The 21,773-nt window shown below is 41.9% G+C and overlaps 1 protein-coding gene and 1 long non-coding RNA gene across 2 annotated transcripts; one reads left to right on the forward strand and one right to left on the reverse strand.

Moving 5' to 3' along the window:
• Positions 1-592: 592 nt before the first annotated feature.
• Positions 593-16,318, forward strand: si:dkey-91i10.3 (cytochrome P450). Its single transcript, XM_037686782.1, has 9 exons — positions 593-950; positions 2,034-2,224; positions 5,255-5,454; positions 7,695-7,892; positions 8,579-8,742; positions 11,164-11,330; positions 11,740-11,821; positions 13,537-13,743; positions 15,920-16,318. Exons 1-9 carry the CDS (start codon positions 708-710, stop codon positions 16,058-16,060), a joined length of 1,593 nt encoding a protein of 530 aa, XP_037542710.1. The 5' UTR covers positions 593-707; the 3' UTR covers positions 16,061-16,318.
• LOC119419473 lies at positions 11,235-14,415 on the reverse strand. Its single transcript, XR_005187260.1, has 3 exons — positions 14,385-14,415; positions 11,563-11,625; positions 11,235-11,352 (listed from the first exon to the last, which is right to left on the reverse strand). It is a non-coding gene; the product is annotated as an uncharacterized LOC119419473 (long non-coding RNA).
• Positions 16,319-21,773: the final 5,455 nt, after the last annotated feature.

The following is a 21,773-nucleotide window of genomic DNA, read 5'->3' on the forward strand; positions in this document are numbered from 1 at the left end:
TTGTATGTATGTATGTATGTATGTACTTGTATGTATGTATGTATGTACTTGTATGTATGTATGTATGTACTTGTATGTATGTATGTATGTACTTGTATGTATGTATGTATGTATGGTCAGTCTGCAAGCTGACCTCAGCTGTAAATTGATGTGTTTTTTTCTTTCATCCTTTATTTAAACAAGTTAGTTTCATTAAAGTAAAACAGACCTGATTTGAACTTAAAGCTTCTGAAGCGAAACGTCTTCAACTCCAGTCCAGATGTTTTAGTTTAATCTGGTTTGGATCCAGTGGTCCTTTTATTTATAGACTATGGCTTAAAATGTAATCTCACCTCTTTCATTTGTTTTTCATTTCACTTGATGTAAAAAGTATAAGTTGTGTGTTTTAGTAATCAGTCATCTGTTTGCTGCTGATATGAAGTGACGAAGTCCAGGGAGGTTCTGGGGGGGTGTTGGGACTTTAAACAAAAGGATCCATTAGTTCCTGCCTCCACAGGCTCAGAGGAGCGCAGAGGAGCACGTAGGAGCACATAGGAGCGCAGAGGAGCGCAGAGGAACACGTAGGAGCGCAGAGGAGCGCAGAGGAGCGCAGAGGAGCACGTAGGAGCGCAGAGGAGCGCAGAGGAGCACGTAGGAGCGCAGAGGAGCGCAGAGACGCCGCTCCGGACTGGTGGCACCCCGACAGCGCGCTCCCTTCACGGTGAAACATGTTGAGGAGGTCCCTGGGACTCGCCGGGCTGCGGCGGAGCCGTCAGCCGCTCGAGGGGCTCCAGAGGGCGGCGGCGGCTGCAGGGTCGAGCCCGGCGGTCCGCCGCCGAGACGTGACCTCCAGCAGCACCGTGGGAGTCAGCAAGCCCAGAACCATGGAGGACCTGGGTGGACCGAGCCTCATGACCACACTGTACTGGCTTTTTATTAAGGGACATTTTCAAACCACGCAACAGATGCAAGTAAGTAAGTGGGGCATGGAATGAACTTTAGTAACCCCAGAGACGTGCTGCAGCTTTTACTGTCCAGACCATAATAACCCTGTCAGAAAGTCACTTTATTAAACTCATGCGCTTTGTCTGTTTTAAATAAGAATATCTGGGCACGAGTAAACCAAGTGGAACTGCTACTGATGTTCTGACTAAAAATAGCCCAGTATGTTTAACATTATGCTTCCAGCCTTGCCAGTATATTGGATCATTCCTCGTGTGTTTATTAGAGGCAGCAAAGTTTTTTTGTTTCTACATGGTCTTAGAAGCAAAATAATAAAATTTGGCTTTAGTTGTTTTTTTTATCCAGGTGCAGATGAAAACCACCTGTTTCCAGACTGTTAATCAAAAAACTGTTTTGTCTGAAACCAAAACTGGTCTTTTTTTTGTTAATAAGTCGTTTATTATTGTCATAGACTGCATTAAAATTCCAATAAGAAAATGTAGCTGCACAAAAATCGTGTTTACATCCAAAAGGCTTTACATCTGCACCACAGTGTAAACATGATATTTGGACCAGATTTGGACATTAAAAACAACTAAATCAACAGAAAATCTGACATTTTAAATCTCAAAGTGTATGGACTTTAGAAATAAAAAGTAAACTCTTTTTATGTATGTACATAGAAGTGACTCTTACTCATTCCCTGTCTGTCTGGAAATGTCCGTCTGTCCGTCATTCCTATAAACATAACATGAAATAGATAATAATAGTAATAATAATAGAATAGATGAGGTGCCGACTTCCATTTCGACGTGTGGCTAAGAAAGGTCTCTACTGAAAATTGGGTTGCCACGTCAAAATCCAAAATGACCACAAAGAGAAAACTATGCTTTCTAGTTTTTATATTGCTTAAAAGTATAGTTTCCTCAAATGACTGGGGGAATGACATTTAATCTATGGTGGCCAAGGCCACCACTGGCCACTTCCTGGCTCTGCCATTGCACCTGGTCATGGACCCGCCAGGATCTGTCACTCTGTCTGTTCTTCTACACAGTGTAACTCCTACTCTACCCTAGAGGTTGTTGCTATAACTCACTTTTCTTTGCTCATAGATTGAGCACAAGAAGATCTATGGTCACTTATGGAAGTCTAAATATGGCCCCCTGGTTGTGGTGAACGTGGCCAGCGCTGAGCTCATAGAGCAAGTTCTGAGGCAGGAGGGGAGACATCCGGTCCGGACTGACATGCCCCACTGGAGGGGCTACAGAGAGCTCAGGAACCAGGCCCATGGACCCCTAACAGAGTGAGTGCAACACGTGCCCCCACGATCTTCAGCTTTACATGCATGTTTCTTTTAGTCCATATGTTTCTTAAAACAATGCTTGAATGGATGTAGTCCTGCACAAAGTTTGGTTTTAATCAGAAAAAGTTTTGTTCCCTTTGGTTGGTGCATATCTGTGGCAACATCACAGTGCCACATACAGGCCTGGCGTGGTTACTGCTGCTTTTAGAGTCGTTTTCAGTGTTTCAGTGTGGATGAAGACATTTCTCGAAATGGTGCCATGTTTAAGAGGCTGGTACTCAGGGCGCTGGAGTGGTGCGCCCAGAATCTTCCTATCACTTGTAAAGAAGAGGAGCTAACTGTGCATGTACAAATTTTAACGAGAGTCTATGGACTAAGATTCTTGAGCCCCCAGGGCGGAAATACGCCACCAGTCAGACAACGTTTTTGAAAGAAACGACAACTCATAATTAACTATAAAATATTTATTTTATTTTACACAGCTATGATTGTTAAAATCAGGTCTCTCTTGTAAATGAGTCCCCGAGGCTCAGTGGGATTAACCTGTCTAAGTAAAGGTTGAATGAAAACTAAAAAAAGATATAGATATATTTCAAAAATATTTTTATTTTATTATTCCATTTTTATTTAATTTTTTTAAGTCTTCAATGTAATATGGTGAGTGGTGCACGTGGTGGAGCGGCACCCTAGCACCCCCTATTGAGCAGACGCCACTGGAGCATAGGTGAATTGTTTAACAATTTACAAAGCATGAACAGAGATTTTTAATGTTTCTTCTGTCAAACTTGTGGCAGCGGCGGCTCTCGTTACCGAATTATGTAATTCTGAAGCAACAGATTTTGAGATAAGTCTGCTACTTTTTGTTTTTCTTCTTCTTTCTCTAGTTTTTTTCTCCTTTATGACTTGAGCATGCTTAAAACCGCTCCTTACAGTGTAATGATTTGTTAGAAAAGGCTTTGCTGTCTAACTGCCAACAAATCCCATCACAAATACCTGAAACATACTTTTTCAACTGCTCTGCGTATCCTCTTACAAGGTTTTTGTTTTCCGATACAAACACGTCACAGTAAGCTCATAATGACAAATTTCATTGTCAAGAAAGGCTCAGGTATTCTGTTTAAACAGCCACTTTAGTTTTCCATAAACTTTGCTTAAAGCCGGGGAACAGAGCACAAATAATGGGAGCAGTTTTCACGTTTGAATAATTTAAGGAATTCACTGGCGCTTTGGATCCACTTCTGGACCCTGGCATTAGGAATTATTCAATGTTCTTTTATGTCTTTAACTAAAAAGCTGTTAGAAATAAAAAATATATCTGTGAGATGTTTAAAATAAAGTTGTAAATTGGTGTACGAAGCAAACGCTCATTATATTCCTGTAGAAACGTGCGTTCTTAAAAGAACTTTAATTCAAATTTGCCAACGTCTTCCTAGAAAATGTTGGAGGCAGATTAAGAAAATCCCCTGACAAATGAAAAAACGTGGACGGTTGTCTAAATCCAAGGTGGCCGCCACCAGTGGTGGGCACGGTTCCGCTAATCCTCTAACAGCTAATAGCGGAACTCATTTTTCATTTAGCAGATTAACGTTTTCACTGACTTTGGAAATCGTTAGCAAAATTAACTTCTGCTAAATTAGGTTTCACCAACTTTGTTTGCTAACAAAATTCACAAACATTCCTGTCTGTAGTGGGCGTGTCTCGAAGAGTCCGTTAGGCACGCTGTTGGCTTACTACGTGACAAGACGTGATTGGTCGACACAGCTTCACCTGGATGGAGACGACGACGTGTGACGCAGCAGACTGAGTGATAGTTGTCTTAGCGGTTAGCAGTTTAATTTTAGCTTCCGCTATTTTTTTTTTCATTGACGCTTTATTCATACAGGTATTCTCATTGAGTCACGAGAACTCATTTTCAAGAGAAACCTGTTTTTTTTTTTTGTTTTTTTTTACCTGTTTAGCAGTTTAGCATTAGTGAAGCTAACTAGCTCTGTGCCCACCACTGGCTACCACCATATGTATTTAACTTGGCCACCCCATTTATTTGAGGGAACTATGATTTCTAGTTTTTATACTACGTAAAGTACATCTAACGAGATTGAGTCAAGACTCCTGGACGGTTCTTCTTTGATGAAACGTTTCAACAAAGAAGAACCGTCCAGAGAACCAGACTCAACCTTGTTAGATGTATCTACCTGGATTATTGGGCATGCATCAGAAATTCTTAAAGTATGGTTTCCTCAAATTATTGGGGTGACCGGTGGGGTGGCCAACGAACAATCTATGGTGGCCAAAGCCACCATTGGCCACCCTCTTTCTGGCTTTGCCTTTGCGCCTCGTGGATAAAAATGCTCCCTCCACTCGCCGGGATCTGTCACTCTTTGCTGCCGTCCTCTGTTCTTCTCCACAGTGTAACTCCTACCCACTTGAATATCTTGCATCATAAACCTGCTTGCGTTCCCAGTTCAATTCCAGTCCATAAAAATGCTCATTATGAAAACAATAAACATCCATCCATCCATCCATTTTCTTCTGCTTATCCGGGGTCGGGTCGCGGGGGTAGCAGCCTAAGTAGGGAGGCCAAGACTTCCCTCACCCCAGCCACTTGGTCCAGCTCCTCCGGGGGAATCCCAAGGCGTTCCCAGGCCAGCCGAGAAACATAGTCCCTCCAGCGTGTCCTGGGTCTTCCTCTGGGTCTCCTCCTGGTGAGACGTGTCCAGAACACCTCACCAGGGAGGCGTCCAGGAGGCATCCTAACCAGATGCCCGAGCCACCTCAACTGTAATAAACCTTCATTATTCAAATCCCTGAGCGATGGGGGACATCAACGAACACACTGCATGTTAAATCTTGGTTCTGTTCACACTTAGTTTAATTATTAAAAAGTCAGCTTTTTGTAGTTTATATTCTGATTAAATAAAAACTGATGGAAGTTAGCAGCTGCACTGGCTCCTCTCAAACCTCATCCAGAAATTCTCTAACTGTTCATAATCTCCAAACTACTGAATTTCTGATATGAACCCCGATTTGCAGGATGGGAGCCAAGTGGCTGCGCATACGCAGCATATTGAACCCCCGCATGCTGAAGCCCAAACACGTCTCCTCGTACACCAACACCATCAACGACGTGGTGACGGACTTCATCAACAGAGTGTCGTGGCTGAGGGACACCGGCGGACAGGGACACGTGGTCAGTGACCTCACAGGAGAACTCTACAAGTTTGCTTTTGAAGGTGAGCAGGGGGTAAACAAATGGCATTATTTTAATTACTTTTACTCATACAGTATACTATCTTAGTGACAAAATCCTTCACTTTAACTCCTACACTAAAGGTATGTGAGATAAGGGAGGTTGTGAACGTCGCTCCACTTCTCAGTAATTCTTACAGCTCAGATTTCTTCCCAGAGGTGGGATTTCCAAGCAGCTATTCAGCGCCGTCTTCCAGGGCGTCAACTTTGACGTGGCCTCGTTCGACCTTCGCTGCTGATTAGATACCGCGAGATAACTTGTTGGTCGGATCATCGTTGGTGTGTACCTTTGACCAAGTAAAGTGTCGTGTTGTGGTTCAGGCTGACGCTCCCTCAATATTTCTCAATCGTGCTCCTCTCTACAGCGAGGTCGAAATGTGTACTTTAATATGGGAAATGTGAAGTTTGTATAAAACACATATGATCTTTAAGTCCGTTCAAACTAGATGAAGACAAGAATTAGTGTTTTATTTTAATCCAGGTAGATGAATCTAAAGGTTATGTCAAGTTCTCTGGACGGATTCTTCTTTGTTGAAGCGTCTTTTATCCAGAAGACTTCTTCAGACTTTATCTTCTAAATGTTTTAGGAGCTACACTGTGTAGAAGAACAGAGGTCGTTTTGTGTTTTGCCTGCTCGAGGTCGCGCAGTGACAGAGCTAGTGGCGCAAATGTATCCACCACCAGGAGCCACAGGGCGGCCAGTGATGGCCTTACTGGGCAGATGTAGTAGAGAATAACAATAACTGGAAGGGGTTTAGGTAAAGAGCCGCTGGCACACAGTACTGTTACTACAACTTGTTCGTATTAGCAGGGACCAAGCAGCTGTGTCCAAAACCAACAAACCTATCCACCGGCACCATTTCTCATTTAACTCTTTTCAAACACCTTATCTTGTTTGCTCTGTCGGTCTCCAAACTTTACTGTGAAACAACAGTTTAACAGTTTAAAGAGGCTTGAATCCAAAGCCAAAGCCATATTAACGGGTTCCTTGTGTTTCCAAACATTTAGCCAGAATATTCTAAGTAACCGCTGGATACGAGCAGGTAAACCTGCCCCAAAATGTCAGGCTATTCTTTTTAACGCTGTACTTTGACTAATACTCTGAAAATGTGTTCAAAATAATCTAAGTTTGTTTGGAAGAATTATTTTTCCAGTTTAGTTTGGAGTCATATTGTCCAGTAGCTGTGCTCTTAATGCTCCACTGTTAAGGTTTACCCATCGGCTAAGATCCGACCTAACATGGTAGGTTGTGACATATGAAAATGGGACACAGAAGTCATGAGAAAATTATGCGTTTTATAACCTTACGATAAATGAGCCCTCTCCAAAAACGCTTTGTTTCGTTTCCTACAAGAGTCTGATCTTGAATCTGGACTTTACACATTCAAATTAACCGTGTTCCAGTCTCAAGTTGGGAAAGCAGTGGGTTTTACTCATCGTTTACTAAGCTAACCACCATCAGCACCACAAGCTGATGATAACGTACGAAGCCTGGTAAAACCCTGAAGCAACATAATTATGACTTGGACTGTAACTCTTCACGTTTGACTCGTTTATTGTGATGTGAATTGACAGAAGTGCAAATAAACGGTTTATTTCTGCAGCTATCACTACTTTTTATATGCAAAACAGCCATATTGGATTTTGAGGTTGACTTAAGTCAGAAAACCTCCACTTCTTCTCGTCAGTTTCAGCCTCAGACGCAGTTTGAATTCATGTTTATGAACGGGAGCTCAAGCTACACAATTTCCGATTTCAAACTGAGCTCATCTCCGTAAAGTTGCTTTGTGTTAGTCCCTAACAGTGAAACAAAACTTTGGCTCTGAAGCTCTTACTTTTTACTTTTTTAATTTGTCAAATCTACAGTTTTTCTCGCACAAAAATAGAGTTCACTCACTTGGTTGCAATCTGCAGATTCCCCACTAGATGGCACTAAATCCTACTATTCCTGATTTTTTTAAAAGTGGCTTCTTTAATGATCACGTGGGCAGCTTGAAACAAGTACAGAGAAAAGTCGATTCTAGCAAACCAAAGAACGGTTAGGAATATGATTCTCGTTAAAATAGATTTTTCTTACTCGGCACGTCTCAAAGCAGCAGCAACCCAGATGTAATGTCCTAATCTAAGTTTCAGGTCTCTGTTTTAAGCCCGGATGTCAAAAGTCTCTTTTAATCTTAGCTAATCTGATGTAGACTTGTTCTGTTTTTTATTCTTTAACTTCCAGGGATCTGCTCAGTTTTGTTTGAGACTCGTATGGGCTGCTTGAACGAAGCAGTTCCAGAGGAAACCCAGAAGTTTATCTTCTCCGTGGGGGAAATGTTCCGGCTCTCTCCCATCATCGTCCTCTTCCCCAAGTCCGTGTGGCCCTACCTGCCATTTTGGAAACAGTTTGTGGCGACCTGGGATCATCTGTTTAAAGTTGGTGAGCGGCTCTGATTTCAACCAGTGAAAAACTTTGGTTACTAATTTACAAATTAAATAGTTAAACAGTTAACGGTTCAGTTATCAACCCAAAGGGGACACGTTTTCTTTGCTTTTATGAACAAGGTCAACAGAGAAACTACAAATATATTTACGTATAGTTTTTTTTTCTCTTCCCGTTTTAAAAATTAATCTAGTTAGGAAATATTTGTTTCTTTGTAAGGTAAATTAAAAAAATGTAGTCATTTGAAGGTTAAAATCTTAACCGTTGCCGCACGTCTTTGAAATCAGAAAACCGTAAATTGTACATAAACATAACGACTGTTGATTATTGAGCTGCAGAAAGTAGAATAATTCACTACAATCAACTCATTCAATAAAATAAAATCAAGTAATAAGACACATCAGTAAGTTGACACTGTTTTCACAGCAGAACCTGCTTCAACAGAGTCGTTACGTCTTCTCTAACATTTTGAACACAAGGACTGGAGTTTAAAGTCCATGGCCATTTTCCCAGCCTCATTACCAAATCAGTTCAAGGTTAACAGACTCTTATGGTTCCGTCGAAAGGCAAAGTCCGTCGTTCAGGTCCCTTTGACCCAGTACCTGAGCCATGTCCTCTCAAAGTCTCTCTGTCCTCATCTAGTGGGACAAAGATGCCTCCTGAGTTAACTCTGTTTGTCTCAGCTGAGGAGCTGGTTAACAAAAAGATGGAGGAGATCCAGAACAACGTGGACCTGGATAAGAACGTGGAGGGGGCGTATCTGACTCACCTGCTGCTCAGTGACCAGATGACCGTCACAGAGATCCTGGGCAGCATCACCGAGCTCCTGTTGGCAGGAGTCGACACAGTAAGCATTTACATTTATTCTCCACCGTTTGCCCACCTATTCACTTTAAACATCTATTTAGACCTAATAATATAATATTAATATTAATAATATTAAATTATATTATTATTATATTATTAATATTAATAATAATAAGGGAGGTACCAAGTTGCATTTCAGTGTGTGGCTGCATCCAGAAACAAGAAAGGTTCCCAATCATAATTGGGTTGCCAAGTCAAAATACAAGATGGCCACCGCCAAATATATCCATCCACCATCTTTACCCACTTCTTTCTTTTCTGGTCGCGGAGGTCACTGGTGCCCATGTCCAGCAGTCACTGTGTGAGAGGCAGGGGACACCCTGGACAGGTCTCCAGTCCATCACAGGGACACATAGAGACAAACAACCATTCACTCTCTCACCTCGGGATAATCCAGAGTTACCAGTCAGTCTAACATGCATGTTTTTAGTCTGTGGGAGGAAACTGGAGTACCTGGAGAAAACCCACGTATGCACGGAGAGAACATGCAAACTCCAACCAGAAAGGTCCCTGGCCAGGATTTGAACCAGCGATCCTCTTGCTGAGAGGCAGCAGCTCTACCAACTGCACCACCGTGCTGCCCTGTTTTTTTTTTTTTTTTTACTGCTTTGAATTAACTTTCCAGTACTATCGTTAGTTTTCTTTTTCCTTAGATTTACCTTCATTGATCTTATTGTTAATCACTTTGGTAACAGCTGCTGTTTTAAATGTGCTCTATAAATATCTTGACTTAACTTTTTAGTTTTTATATTACTTAAAAGTAGAGTTTCCTCAAATGACTGTGGTGGCCGAAGATTTATTTAAAGTGGCCAAGGGCCACCATTGGCCACCCTCTAGCTCCAACATTGCATCTGGGTACAATTGCTCCCTCCACTCGTCAGGATCCGTCACGCTGCACACCTTGCACAACCAAACAGTAATTTTTAAAATACCTCTGTTCTTCTCAGTGTAACTCCTACCCACTTGAATATGTTGCACCAAAAACATTTAGGTTCACAGCTTAAACCCATACTGGTATGGATACAGAACGCAGCTTTTCACTTATCAAAACAAATCTCACTTCTTAATGGACATACAAAGGGGAAAGGGAAACTACATATAAAATAATTAGTAAACTATACGATTTATTTCTCTCTATGAATAAACACGACTCCATAAACATAAAGCAGAAATGGGAGACAGAAATGAAGGAGGTAATAACAGAGGACACGTGGAAGGAAATATGCACTGAAGCACAATTAGCCACAAATTCTAACACATGGAGAGAATTTAAATGGAAGATAATAACCATATTCTTCAGAACGCCAGCAATAACCAGTAAAATGGGTCCAGCACATCCCAGCTCATGCTGGAGAAATCGTGACGCCAACCACGCTCATATCTTCTGGCTGTGTCCTAAACTAAGTGGATTCTGGGAGGAAATATTTGACGCCCTTAAGGTAATCTTTGGAAGCGAGGTTCCAAAGACCCCTCTAGTGACAGTTTTAGGAGAAATACCCGAAGGAATGGACAGGAGGGCCGGCAGATGTTTGCTGAACATTTTGCTTACAGCAGCATTGAACCATTCAATGGCTAAAACCAGAGCCTGCCACATAAACAGTAATATATGGATCCAAAAGTCTGGGACATGTACCTGATGGAGCAGATTACTTATCATTGAAGGCTTCAGAAACCATTTTTAACATGTGGTGGAACCCAGTTATGTCCTTACTAACACAGTGATGTGCTTAGAGGGTTTTTATCCGTCACTACATTCTCATGCTAGTAAAAAATACCGCTGTAAACAGGATTGTGTGGACTATTGTAACCTCAGAGGGGATCTTATTGATTTAAATGTTTTTTTTCTCACTTTTCTGTTTCTATTATTGTCCTAACTGTTGCTGGTGTCATTATTGCTATCTCTCTCTCTTATCAACGTATAATGTGAAATGTAACAAGCTGTAAGAGATGGAAAGAATGTAAATATGACAAGTGTTACCACTGTTGTTCTTGTTTAAATAAATAAAAACTTAAGTAAAAAAAAACATTTAGGTTTACTGACAGTCCTCATCTCAACAACTACAAACATTCACTGTTCGACTCCCACAGAGACGGGAGACATTAGCGTCGTCTTTTCAAACAAAACTTTATTGTGCTGCGTGACGTTAACAAAGCCCGCATCCTAGAAAATACTGCTTGTACACAGATTCAGCCTAAATTCAGTTTTTTACTCCCCAGTTATTGACACCTCAATGCCATCTGAAGCCTGTTGTTCCTGTTATATTTGAGGAATGTGTTTTCTGTAGCACAACTTACTTTACTTTGACAGTTCTTGTATTCCTTGAGCAATGAACACTTTTCTATTGGTTGTATTGTCTGTTGTATTTTCTAGATTGTGCTCATCACAATGTTGTTCTTGCAGACCTCCAACACCATCTCATGGTCTCTGTACCATTTGGCAAAAGAGCCCAAGATCCAAGAACAGCTGTACCAGGAAGTGGTCGGTGTTTGTCCTGGAGATAAGGTGCCGACCAGCGATGACATCACTCACATGCCGTACCTGAAGGCCGTCATCAAAGAGACGCTCCGGTGGGTTTTTATTCTCATCATTCTGTAACCAGGAGGATAAAAAAACAAAGGAGACGTGTTTTTTTTAAGCAAAACGTGGACATTTCTTTGACAAATTTAATGCAAAACCTGCCTTTGATTTGCAAGAGTTGCAGATTTTTTACATTTCTCGCTAACAGGCCAAACATCAAAACCTTAAAGCTTTAGAAACTTATCCAAGCTGTTAATAAAACTAAACTTTCAGCTTAACTACCTGCTTAAAATCCAGGTGTAGTCGTTTCAGAAACTGTCTTCAACAGGATCGTTTGAACACGAACTGAGACGTGCTCAGCCAAAGCAGCACAAAATGAAAAGGCAGAGCAAACGCGTGTTAATATATTTTTATAACGTATAAACTGTTTGGATGTTTCATGATCTTTGTGGTATACAGGATGTATCCCGTGGTGCCCGGGAATGCACGTGTCACAGTTGAAAACGAGATCGTCGTTGGGGATCACCTCTTTCCAAAACAGGTGAGAGCCGTTTTAAAAACTGTGAACGTCTTCTGACCACATGGAAATAAACTGGTGTTTAAATGGCACCTTTTAACTTCAAACATTAAATACATAAAAACCTTTCAGCTCCATACCATCACACTCACACCCCCGTGTTTCACTGCATCGCTCATCACTTGGATCTGAGGTGCTTCATTTACCTTTGGCTACGTTCACACGGCAGCCAGTGTGACCCACATCTGATTGTTAAGACAGTCTGAACATGAGAAATCAATTCAGTTCAGTTTGTTTCTATAGCTCCAGTTAACAACAGAAGTCATGTCAGGACACTGAACACAAACATTCACACACACATTATAAAGGACAGTTAGTAAAGTTTATCTGAGGAAGCAGCAGGTTGTGTTGAAACTTCATCACAGTCTCTCGTCCTGAGCAAGAACAGAGGAGACAGTGGGAAGAAAAACTCCCTTTAACAGGAAGAAACCTCCAGAAGAACCAGGCTCAGGACGAGCGAACATCTGCTTCGACCGGCTGGTCTGAGAGGACAGGAAGTAGAAGTAGACACAGAATGACAGGTCCAGGTGTGGTTTCTATAGTCCAGATGTACTTTCTATAGTCCAGGTGTGGTTTCTATAGTCCAGATGTACTTTCTATAGTCCAGGTGAACTTTCTATAGTCCAGGTGAACTTTCTATAGTCCAGGTGTACTTTCTATAGTCCAGGTGTACTTTCTATAGTCCAGGTGTACTTTCTATAGTCCAGGTGTACTTTCTATGGTCCAGGTGTACTTTCTATAGTCCAGGTGTACTTTCTATAGTCCAGGTGTACTTTCTATTGGAGGAAAGACAAAAAAAACATGTTAAGATAGAAATAATTACAAACAGGAAGAGTAGAGCAAGTAAAAACAGCAGCAGAGAGAGGTCATTTTGTCCTCCAGCAGTTTAAGCCTATAGCCTCATAACTAAAGGATAGCTCAGGAAACACAAGCCAACACTAACTATAGGATTTGTCAAAAAGAAAAGTCTTCAATCTGGACAATGTGTCAGCTTCACGGACAGAAACTGGAAGTTGGTTCCACAAGAGAGGAGCCTGAGAACTGAAAGATCTTCCTCCCATTCTGCTGCTGGAAACTCTAGGAACCACAAGTAAACCTGCAGTCTGAGAGCAAAGTGCTCTGTTAGGAAAATAAGGAACAATAAGATCTGTAATATAAGATGGAGCTAGGTTGTTGAGGGCTTTGTAGGTTAGAAGTAAGATTTTGAGTTCAATTCTGCCAATGAAGAGAAGCTAAACGTCAGATAATTAATCGGTTCTGATCGCACAGCGATCACACGTTAACATGCGTGGCATCCATTTTTACTTCCTTAGATCAGCGTGCTGCGTGTGGCGTCACATTTTCTTCTGCGCATCACAGAGAGAAATCACACTGGAGTCTGATGGAGGTCTCATTTAACTCAAAATGTGAACAAACGCAAAAATTTAGAAATGAGTAAAAAATGTGTGATTGAGCCTCAGGACGTGCAGTGTGACCGAAGCCTCGGGCTGTCATGGAAAAGGTTCCCAACATTCCCAACGTGTTCATTTGTAAAGGAAGGAAGTTCTCTCTTTGAACTTAACCATAAATCTGGACTTTATTCTGGTTCCAGTCACACGATACCAGCTCCCACACTAACTCTGATTAACTCCTGAGCTACACCTGAGAGCAGTTTTCAGTTTTATGTCATTCGCTTGCAGACACTGTTCCATCTGTGCCACTACGCCGTGTCCTACGACGAGAACATTTTCTCAGACCCTCACAGCTTCCTGCCGGAGCGCTGGCTCCGAGGAGGCGACGATAGGACCAGGCAGCACCCGTTCGGCTCGGTGCCGTTCGGTTTCGGGATCAGGGCGTGTTTAGGTCGACGGGTGGCTGAGCTCGAGATGTATCTCCTCTTATCCAGGGTAAGACAACAACTGCCACACCTTCCAACAAACATCTGTTTTCCTTGTTTTTTAACACAACATGGTGCAATAATTTACATTTGATGGTGTATTTTAGAAGTTTACATTTGCTCTGACATGATTTCAGGTTTAACCGGTAAAGTAAACAGGTTGAGGCTTTAATTTCATTTCCAGGAAGTGAGTTGTTTGTTTTGTACGTGCACCCAGAGAGCAGTATTGACCTGCAGTAACTGTTCAACCAGTTCACAGACCTGCCCCGAACTTTCTTGTAATCATCTGTACGCCGAGCTGAGCCACGTCAGCACAGTTTAACAGAGTGAGCACGGGCCTCGTGCACAGACCTGCATGGGCTTCCCACTGAAACGTGGTTTACGCTTAAATCAAGAAAACAGCGTTCGCACAAATTAATCCAGATGTATGAAACCGTGCGTACGCATTTCAAACGTCCCAATCAACGAGGAATTGAAGGCGCAGGAGGGAATCCCCGACTCGTCCCTCAACACGCCTCCGTTTGAATCTGCCCTGCACCTGAGGAATCTCCTCTCTGCACCGCTGAAATCGTGTCTACATGCGGGGGAAATAGGAGCTTCACAGGATGCGAGTTGGAGACGCTTCTAAATGAGGTAGAGGCTCGTACAAACCTTCTGCTTGGCTCTGCATCACCTCCAAGCTAAGAGCGGTGAGTGGGACGATGTGTGAAGCTGCAAGTGCTGTGGGCTCAGAGCTGCGCACATGCAGAAATTAAGACGAAATGGTCAGACTTGTTAGGACGATGAAATGAATTTAGTCACCAAGACGCCCCCCGTCCCGCACCGTGCCAGCTTGGACTGCTTCCAACCATGCTGCTGGTTAGAATGGATGAACCCTGGTTGAACCAGCTCACCTCACCACCATAGACAAAGCTTTTTCTTTTGTTTGCACATGTCCCAGGAGAAATTTGATAGTCGGCTGCTTTCGAGGCCAAACGGGGGAGTCAGACTCAAATAAGCCACAATTGTTGATTTTCTTCAGGCAGACTGTTTTTTCTTGTCATCCTTGAGTCTTGCTGAAACTTTCCAGAAACAAAATGGTCAGATTTATGGGCATTCCGCTGATCCGTGCTACGAGCCTCATTCAAGTTTGTCTCCAACATGCTGGCGAGTCCTAGAAGCCGCAGGTGGCCTGCGATTCTCACAACTCGCTTCCTCCTTACGGTTTAGCGTGTGAATCAGCTGATTTTGGGCACTCGTAGCACGAACCAAACCTTCACACAGACTTGACACTTTTTGGCCGAAACTGCTGCCGATGTCTTCTTCCAAAGCCGATAACACAGGAACCCGGCGATACAGAAAGACACATCAGCTCCCACACCCCCACGGGTCCATGACGTATCCTGCAGCGTGAGTCTCAGTGGGACATGAGGGCTCTGCAGGACACTGTCGTTTTGTTGAAAAGATTTTGTCAATTGTGTTGAAAGTCCAGCTCACCAGATCCATAATAGCATTGTTCGTTCAGAAGACGTGTAACAGGAGCTCTGAGACACAGAGAGCAAAAAAGCTTGAGGAAGAGGAGAAGAGATGAGGGAGAGGAAAAGGTGTCCGCCCTGAGGGAGAGCGAGCGCAGAAAGGTTCATGTTGGCCTGTTCAACTATTTGATGCACCTGGTTGACATACGGCTCAGAGTGGACTGGCACAGTCCCCATCATTCTGCCAGCTCCCTCTGGAATGCCCCTTTTGCTATAGGAACCCCAGTTCGGTCTTCTAAGCACAGTTCCATAAGGATTGCCCTTGGAAGTCTAAAACATCTGACGAGCCAGTCAGAAAATCCTCTCAGTCTCTAAGTACACGCTCTCTGCACGTTGCACGGTTCGTTACATCCTCTAATGAAGCCGTTGTTGTTGAAGTATTTTCTGCTCCACTCATCGAGCTGCATCCGTGTGGATACATGTGTATTCATTGTTCATCACGTGTGTCCGGTGTGCACTAGTTTTCACATCATCATCAGTTTCCCAGTGTCACCTCTGTGTCACCAATGGACCAGTAACCATAGAAACGTGCGCATGCCAGCCATGAAGTTGGCGTGGGGGCTGTGCACATTCCCACGCTCATTTCATTTTTGGCACATCTGGCACAGCTTCTCTCCTGTGAACAGATGTTTGCTTCAAGTACTCCCACTGTTTCTCTCCTTTCTCTTGAAGTTGATAAAACACTACGAGGTCAAGCCCGACCCGGCTGGAACCACCGTGAGGCCGATCACCAGAACCCTCCTTTGCCCCGCGACGCCCATCAACCTGCAGTTCCTGGACAGGAGAGCTGAGCCAGCAGCAGCTTCTCTGTGAGCTGCTTTGTATTCACAACGTGTCCCCCCCCCCGGTCGACGAGCACTTGTTTTCCAGAGTTCACAGCACGAGCTCTGACAGGAATGCGCCTACGGAGGAATAAAGTACAAGCTGCCAGGACGGTGCACACTGCTAAACTGTCTGTATGTAAATATGTGACTGCTTTAAACTGCAGCTGGTTTTTGTTTGTTTGTTTGTTTTAAACAAAAAGAGTTTTTATTTCCTTCAATTTTTTTAAGCTGCAAGATTATTTCTGCCTGTGTAGCTGAGTAGAAATAATCTAATTCATTCCTGTTTTTCCTTCTGAGGGAACGTGTAAAATTCACGAGTAAACGCTTTTTCTTTCAGGTAAATAAATACTTTACATCTCCAGACGACGGCTTTACGCACAAAAACCGTGTTCGCTCAAAATTCATACGAGAAGAACACGTGAGTCGAATATGTTGCCCTGAATAATTGTTTAAAACACGTGTACACAAGTTCCTAAAGGGACATGCTGGAGTTCTGTGTAAAAGTTATGAAGAATCAGTATCTTACCTGTTGTGGATAGCTCTTTGAACGGCAGCAGTTTGGAGAAATAACGTTTATTTCTGACTGGATTGACGAGCTGAATAAAACTAAGACAAAAATAGATTTCTGTCATCTTAAAAACTTTACCTTTAGTTCATGTGAACACTATTTTATAAATCTGTACATTTCCATCAGTTTTGCTATTGTAGAAATATTAAAACATTTCCTGCAGGCTCCTGAAGAACTAGCTGCTCCTCATGCTATTTGCACGTGCACACACCCACAGATGTAAATAAGTGTAATGCTCAATTGACTGCAGTGTTGTTAAAATAACATTTTGAAATTTTAGATTGGAGTTGTTTTAAGGCGGCAGAAATCTACTTTTGCACTTTGCCACATTCAGACCAGTCCTTTGCTCATCAACCATCCAGACAGTTTTAGCAAACAGTATATTTATTCTGCACGTCTAACAAAATGCTGAAATACTCGTGCTGTGCCACTAGGTGGCGACAACATCCTCATTAACTACAAATGAAAATACAAAGAACATTCTTGGCTTAAAGATTTGTCCAAAACATTAAGGATACTTAGTAAAATACTTACTAATAATGGGGGTTGCGTGTTTTTTGCCGCTCGCAAGGAAACATGAGAACTGAGCGAACGTCTGAAAAACATTTTAAAGACTACACAAAGTTGTCCGATTTGTAACTAATGAGATACTTAAAATAATCTGCGCTTTAAAAGTATCTTGAGTGAAGACCAGACTTTAACTTCAGACTGAAGCTGTTCAAACAGCCAACGCAGTATTTGTTCAGAACTTTTACGCAAAACACCACCTAAAAGGGCTGAAATATCCCTTTAAAGCGATTTGCACCTGAACACCGTGGAGTAGAATTAAACAAAGCGTTGCGTTTAAAAAAATTAATTGAAGCAGACGATGCCGTGTGTGTTTTGTCTGGTCATATTTTGTTGTACAGTCCAGCTGTAAAACTTTTATCTGTAACTTACAGATTTAAATACTTCTGTTCATTTTCATCAGCACTGTTCCTTCTGTTTGCTTCAGTAAAGTGAAGTCAGTAAAGACAATGGAGAAAATGAAGTAACTAATTGGACTTATTCAAAGACGTCTCAGCTCTGATGTCCCATGGATGGACACTAATGTCGTCAGCTGCAGCTCACACGGAACATGAAGACTGAACTCACAAAATAAAGTTAATAAATGAAGATGGTGTATTAAGTTCTGCTGAAGTCATTGGGATTTTTATTTGCATTTCCTACACTTGGTGATTTCAAATATTTTGAATTGATCCTTGGCTCTGATCACACCACCTGTGGGGTAATGCTGCCCTCTTGTGGACGCTTGTGGCACTACAGGAGTTTTCAGTTTCATAATGCAGGAACCTCTGCAGGTTGTCATGAAGGATGTCAGCCTAAAACAATCAGCAACTCTCTGATTTACAGGCAAGTTTTCTCACTGTGGTGAGACCTGAAGTTTAACAACAACACAGGAACTCCTGAATAACGTGTGTCCACACCAGATTTACACACACGCCTCACAAGGCATACAAGTTGTGCAGCATGTGAACATGTAAGTGGAACAGTCACAGAATGGTCTGAACTGTCCCTCAGACTAAACAGATAAACAGCTTGTTTGAACATTTACAACACAAGACACTAAAACCCTCAATGAGCCTGGTGGCGCCTCTCGCAACAATTTAAACATGAAAGAAATAAAGTTTGATGTTTTTAGACTTTGTTTTAAATAGTTTTCCACTTTGGCTTTAGCCTCATATCAGTCAATCAAGTTTATCTGTATTGCACATTTCAGCAACAAGGCAGCTCAAAGTGCTTTACATCAGGAAAACACAAAATTTAAAGTCATAAAAAACAGCATACAGTCACCAGTTGAGAAACCAGTAACAAACATTACATTTTGTGGAGCGCAATCAATTATGTCGATCCATGTTCCATTTATTATAGTTCAAAAGCAACTCTATAAACAGGTGGGTTATATATAAAGGTAGGTCACAAAAACTATAGCTCATTAGTCCAGACAGAATTACGGCTGTTTTTCTGCGAACTACGTTCATTCAGAGGGCTATCTACAGCAGGTAAGATACTAACTGTTCATAACCTTTCATTTGATTCCACGTTAAAAAATATAAACTATTACCTCAAATATTGTATGTGTGTAGATAGACTACACACATACATATATGCATATACATACACAGTATGAATATATATATATGTATATATATATAAAATAGGGAGACTTTATTGGAAACATAACCTCCACCTCCATCTGACACGAATGATCTTTACGTGTCGTAACGAACAGCTGGAACCACATGATCTCCAGTTTTATTTTTTTAATTTACTACCATAACTCCATCCAGCAGCAGAGATGGTGAGTGTGTGTTTTACCAGTAGAGATTCTGTGCACGGTTTGAGTTCTTCATGAACAGTAAAACTTTTCCATTAATTTAAAAAAAAAACTATCCAGAGCAGTCCACAAGACAAAACCTGCTTTTTGTGATGCGTTATCACGAGGACTCAAAAACTCGTGTGAAACTTATTAAACAAATAAAGATTCTAAGGCAGAAATCTTTTACAGAATAAAAACCTGAGGGTAAGAAACAGAACCGTGAAAATGCTCCGAACAAACCGAGCAAACGGAACGACTCAGAGAGCGGTGATTACTGAGTGAATGCAGCTGAGCTAATCAGCAGGTGAGTGATGAGCAGACGCCTGCTCATATCTGAGGTCAGTGAGCGACACAGAGAAAACTAAATAAAATAAAAATAACTGAACTCTGAGGATGATCTAAAACTACCAGAGAAGGTACGACTCACACGACCGCAGGATCCTGACGGTTCAGCCTCGGCTTGGACTCAGAACAGGGTCGATCACTTCCATACTTATCATTTAGTTTCAACCGTGCTAGGAGCTTTTCCATAAATAAACCTGTCTTGTATATAATGTAGCACAATGACGAGCATTTTATTTCCATTTAACGTCAACATTTCATTCTTCCTAAACGATAAATGAACTTCAAGGTGCTCGCTGCAAACTATGAAATCAAACATTTAAATTTGTTCTCCTGAGTTTTAACACACGGTGCAGTTTAGAGCGTTTACTGCAGCAGATCTAGTGAGATGTAGTTAAGCGGTGTGGGTCTGCGCTCGATGTAAACAAAACATTTTTATCTGAAAACTTAAAGCGTAAACAGCTACATCGGTATTCTCAATCCCAAATTACTCTTCCAAGTACGTCGCAGCTGTGGAACTATTTTCAGTTCCTGTTTTCGTAGGTAAACAAGCGCTTCGCCGATGTCCCCCACCATGTTTGTAGTTTCTGAGATGAGTGTTTTTCTGGACTGGAATTAAACAGGAAATGAAGTAAACCTAAATGTTTTTGGTGCAATGTGGGCGGGAGTTACTCTGGAGAAGATCAGATGCGTTTTTTCTTGTCTGAGGCAGCGCAGTGACGGATCCTGGAGTGGAGGGAGACATTTTATCCACCACCAGGTGCAGTGGTGGAGTCAGGGGGTGGCCAAAGGTGGCCTTGGCCACCAATGATTATTCTTTGACCACCCCAGTCATTTGAGGAAACTATAATTTTATGTAATAAAGTGTTTCCCCCAGTTTACATATCTTCTGTGTTTTTTGTCGGGGTGGAGGAGGAGACGGAGACACGTCTGTTGCGTGCTGTTTGTATCAACAGTTTTTCGCGTCTGCATTGTGCTTTGCTAGCTTAGCACTACGTCAGTGGCTGCAGTTGTCGGGCGGGGGGGTCAGTTCAGTTAGTAGGGCGGGGCGACCTGCTGCTTATTTAACGGTAGAGGAAACAAACCAGAAAGCAGAGTTCCCTCCAAGGATCGGGGTTTAAATATACACATGGTGGTGGCCATCTTGGATTTTGATGTGTTATTTAAAAATTTGAAAGAGCTTTAGATGTAGCCAAACACCAAAAATGAAAGTCAAAACCTCACTTTTTTTAAATTCTTTGTAAGTTATCGCACTCACAGCGTTCATGGATGGACGAACAGACGGAGGGAATTCACAACAAACTCTGAACTGAATATAACAGATGTTGTCACAAACATGTGACCCACGTCATATTTAATGTGTGTTGCTGCAGCGTGTGAGGGCGTGGAGCTCTGCGGCTCAGATCCCATGGACCTGAACCATCCAGTCTGAGAGTTTTGATCATTTCCATTAAATAAAACTGTTTATAATAGGAGATTTAACTTACGACATCATGACTGGTCACCAATAAAACATGCTCAGTAACGATGTTCACTGCAAGAAATAAATAAAAAATACAACAGCTAATTAAAACTTTACATTTCTCAAAGGAATGCTTATCGCCCGCCACGTTCACGCCAGAGTTTTAGAATAAGACGATTTTATAACGAGAAGGGACCAAACTTTGTTAAAACCATTTTCAACAATTAAATTAAATATTGTAAAACCTGAAGAGATCGGCTGGACTCTCAGCTACTACCACACCAACGTTTAGCTCGTCGTCAGTTCAAATGACGAAGATGTGTTGACGAAGCTGGATCACATGTGGCGGCCATCTTTAATTGAGTTGATTCGGAATTATGATTTTCTCTTTGAGTTTATTTTTTTTACAACCAGGTAGCGCTGATTTTATAAGATACTGCCAAAGTGTTAGATAAGGATGTTGCTCAGTATGAAGCATTTGGAGCATGTGGCTGATGACTCTCAGCTACTACCACCACAAATTGAACACCAATATTTGTCAAGTTGTTAAAGCCATTTTTGTGTTTAATAATGTTGGTTCTTTCATCTTGATTGGAGTTGATTAATCAGTTGCAGATGTTCATCCAATTTTTTTGAAAATTTCATATCCATCTTGTTGGATATTTTGCTAACAGACACGGTTGATACCAAACGTTTTTTGCCAAAGTTAATGTACATTTTTTTGGTGAAAATCCTGCTGAGTGTGTAGAGACTGTCGGATGATTTTTATTTACAACTGCACCAAATCTTAGCTGAATACACAGGCGTCGCAACCATCATATGTGAAGGGGACATGGCCCCCCCACATTACAGATGCTTCTGACGCCCATGGCTGAATATCTGTAAAACCGACTGAGTTGTAAACATTTTTTTTAGATTTGGCAGGCTGTGGCAGCCATCTCGACTCAAACTGAATCCAGTTTTTTTTTTCA

The sequence above is a fragment of the Nematolebias whitei genome, chromosome 13, assembly GCF_014905685.2.
Source record: "Nematolebias whitei isolate Nwh7 chromosome 13, NemWhi1, whole genome shotgun sequence".
NCBI lineage: Eukaryota > Metazoa > Chordata > Actinopteri > Cyprinodontiformes > Rivulidae > Nematolebias > Nematolebias whitei.

Coding starts and splice junctions, on each gene's coding strand:
- si:dkey-91i10.3 (XM_037686782.1), top strand. CDS start 708: ATGTTGAGGAGGTCCCTGGGACTCGCCGGGCTGCGGCGGAGCCGTCAG. Junction 7,893..8,578: donor GGATCATCTGTTTAAAGTTG/GTGAGCGGCTCT, acceptor TGTTTGTCTCAG/CTGAGGAGCTGGTTAACAAA. Junction 13,744..15,919: donor TGTATCTCCTCTTATCCAGG/GTAAGACAACAA, acceptor TTTCTCTTGAAG/TTGATAAAACACTACGAGGT.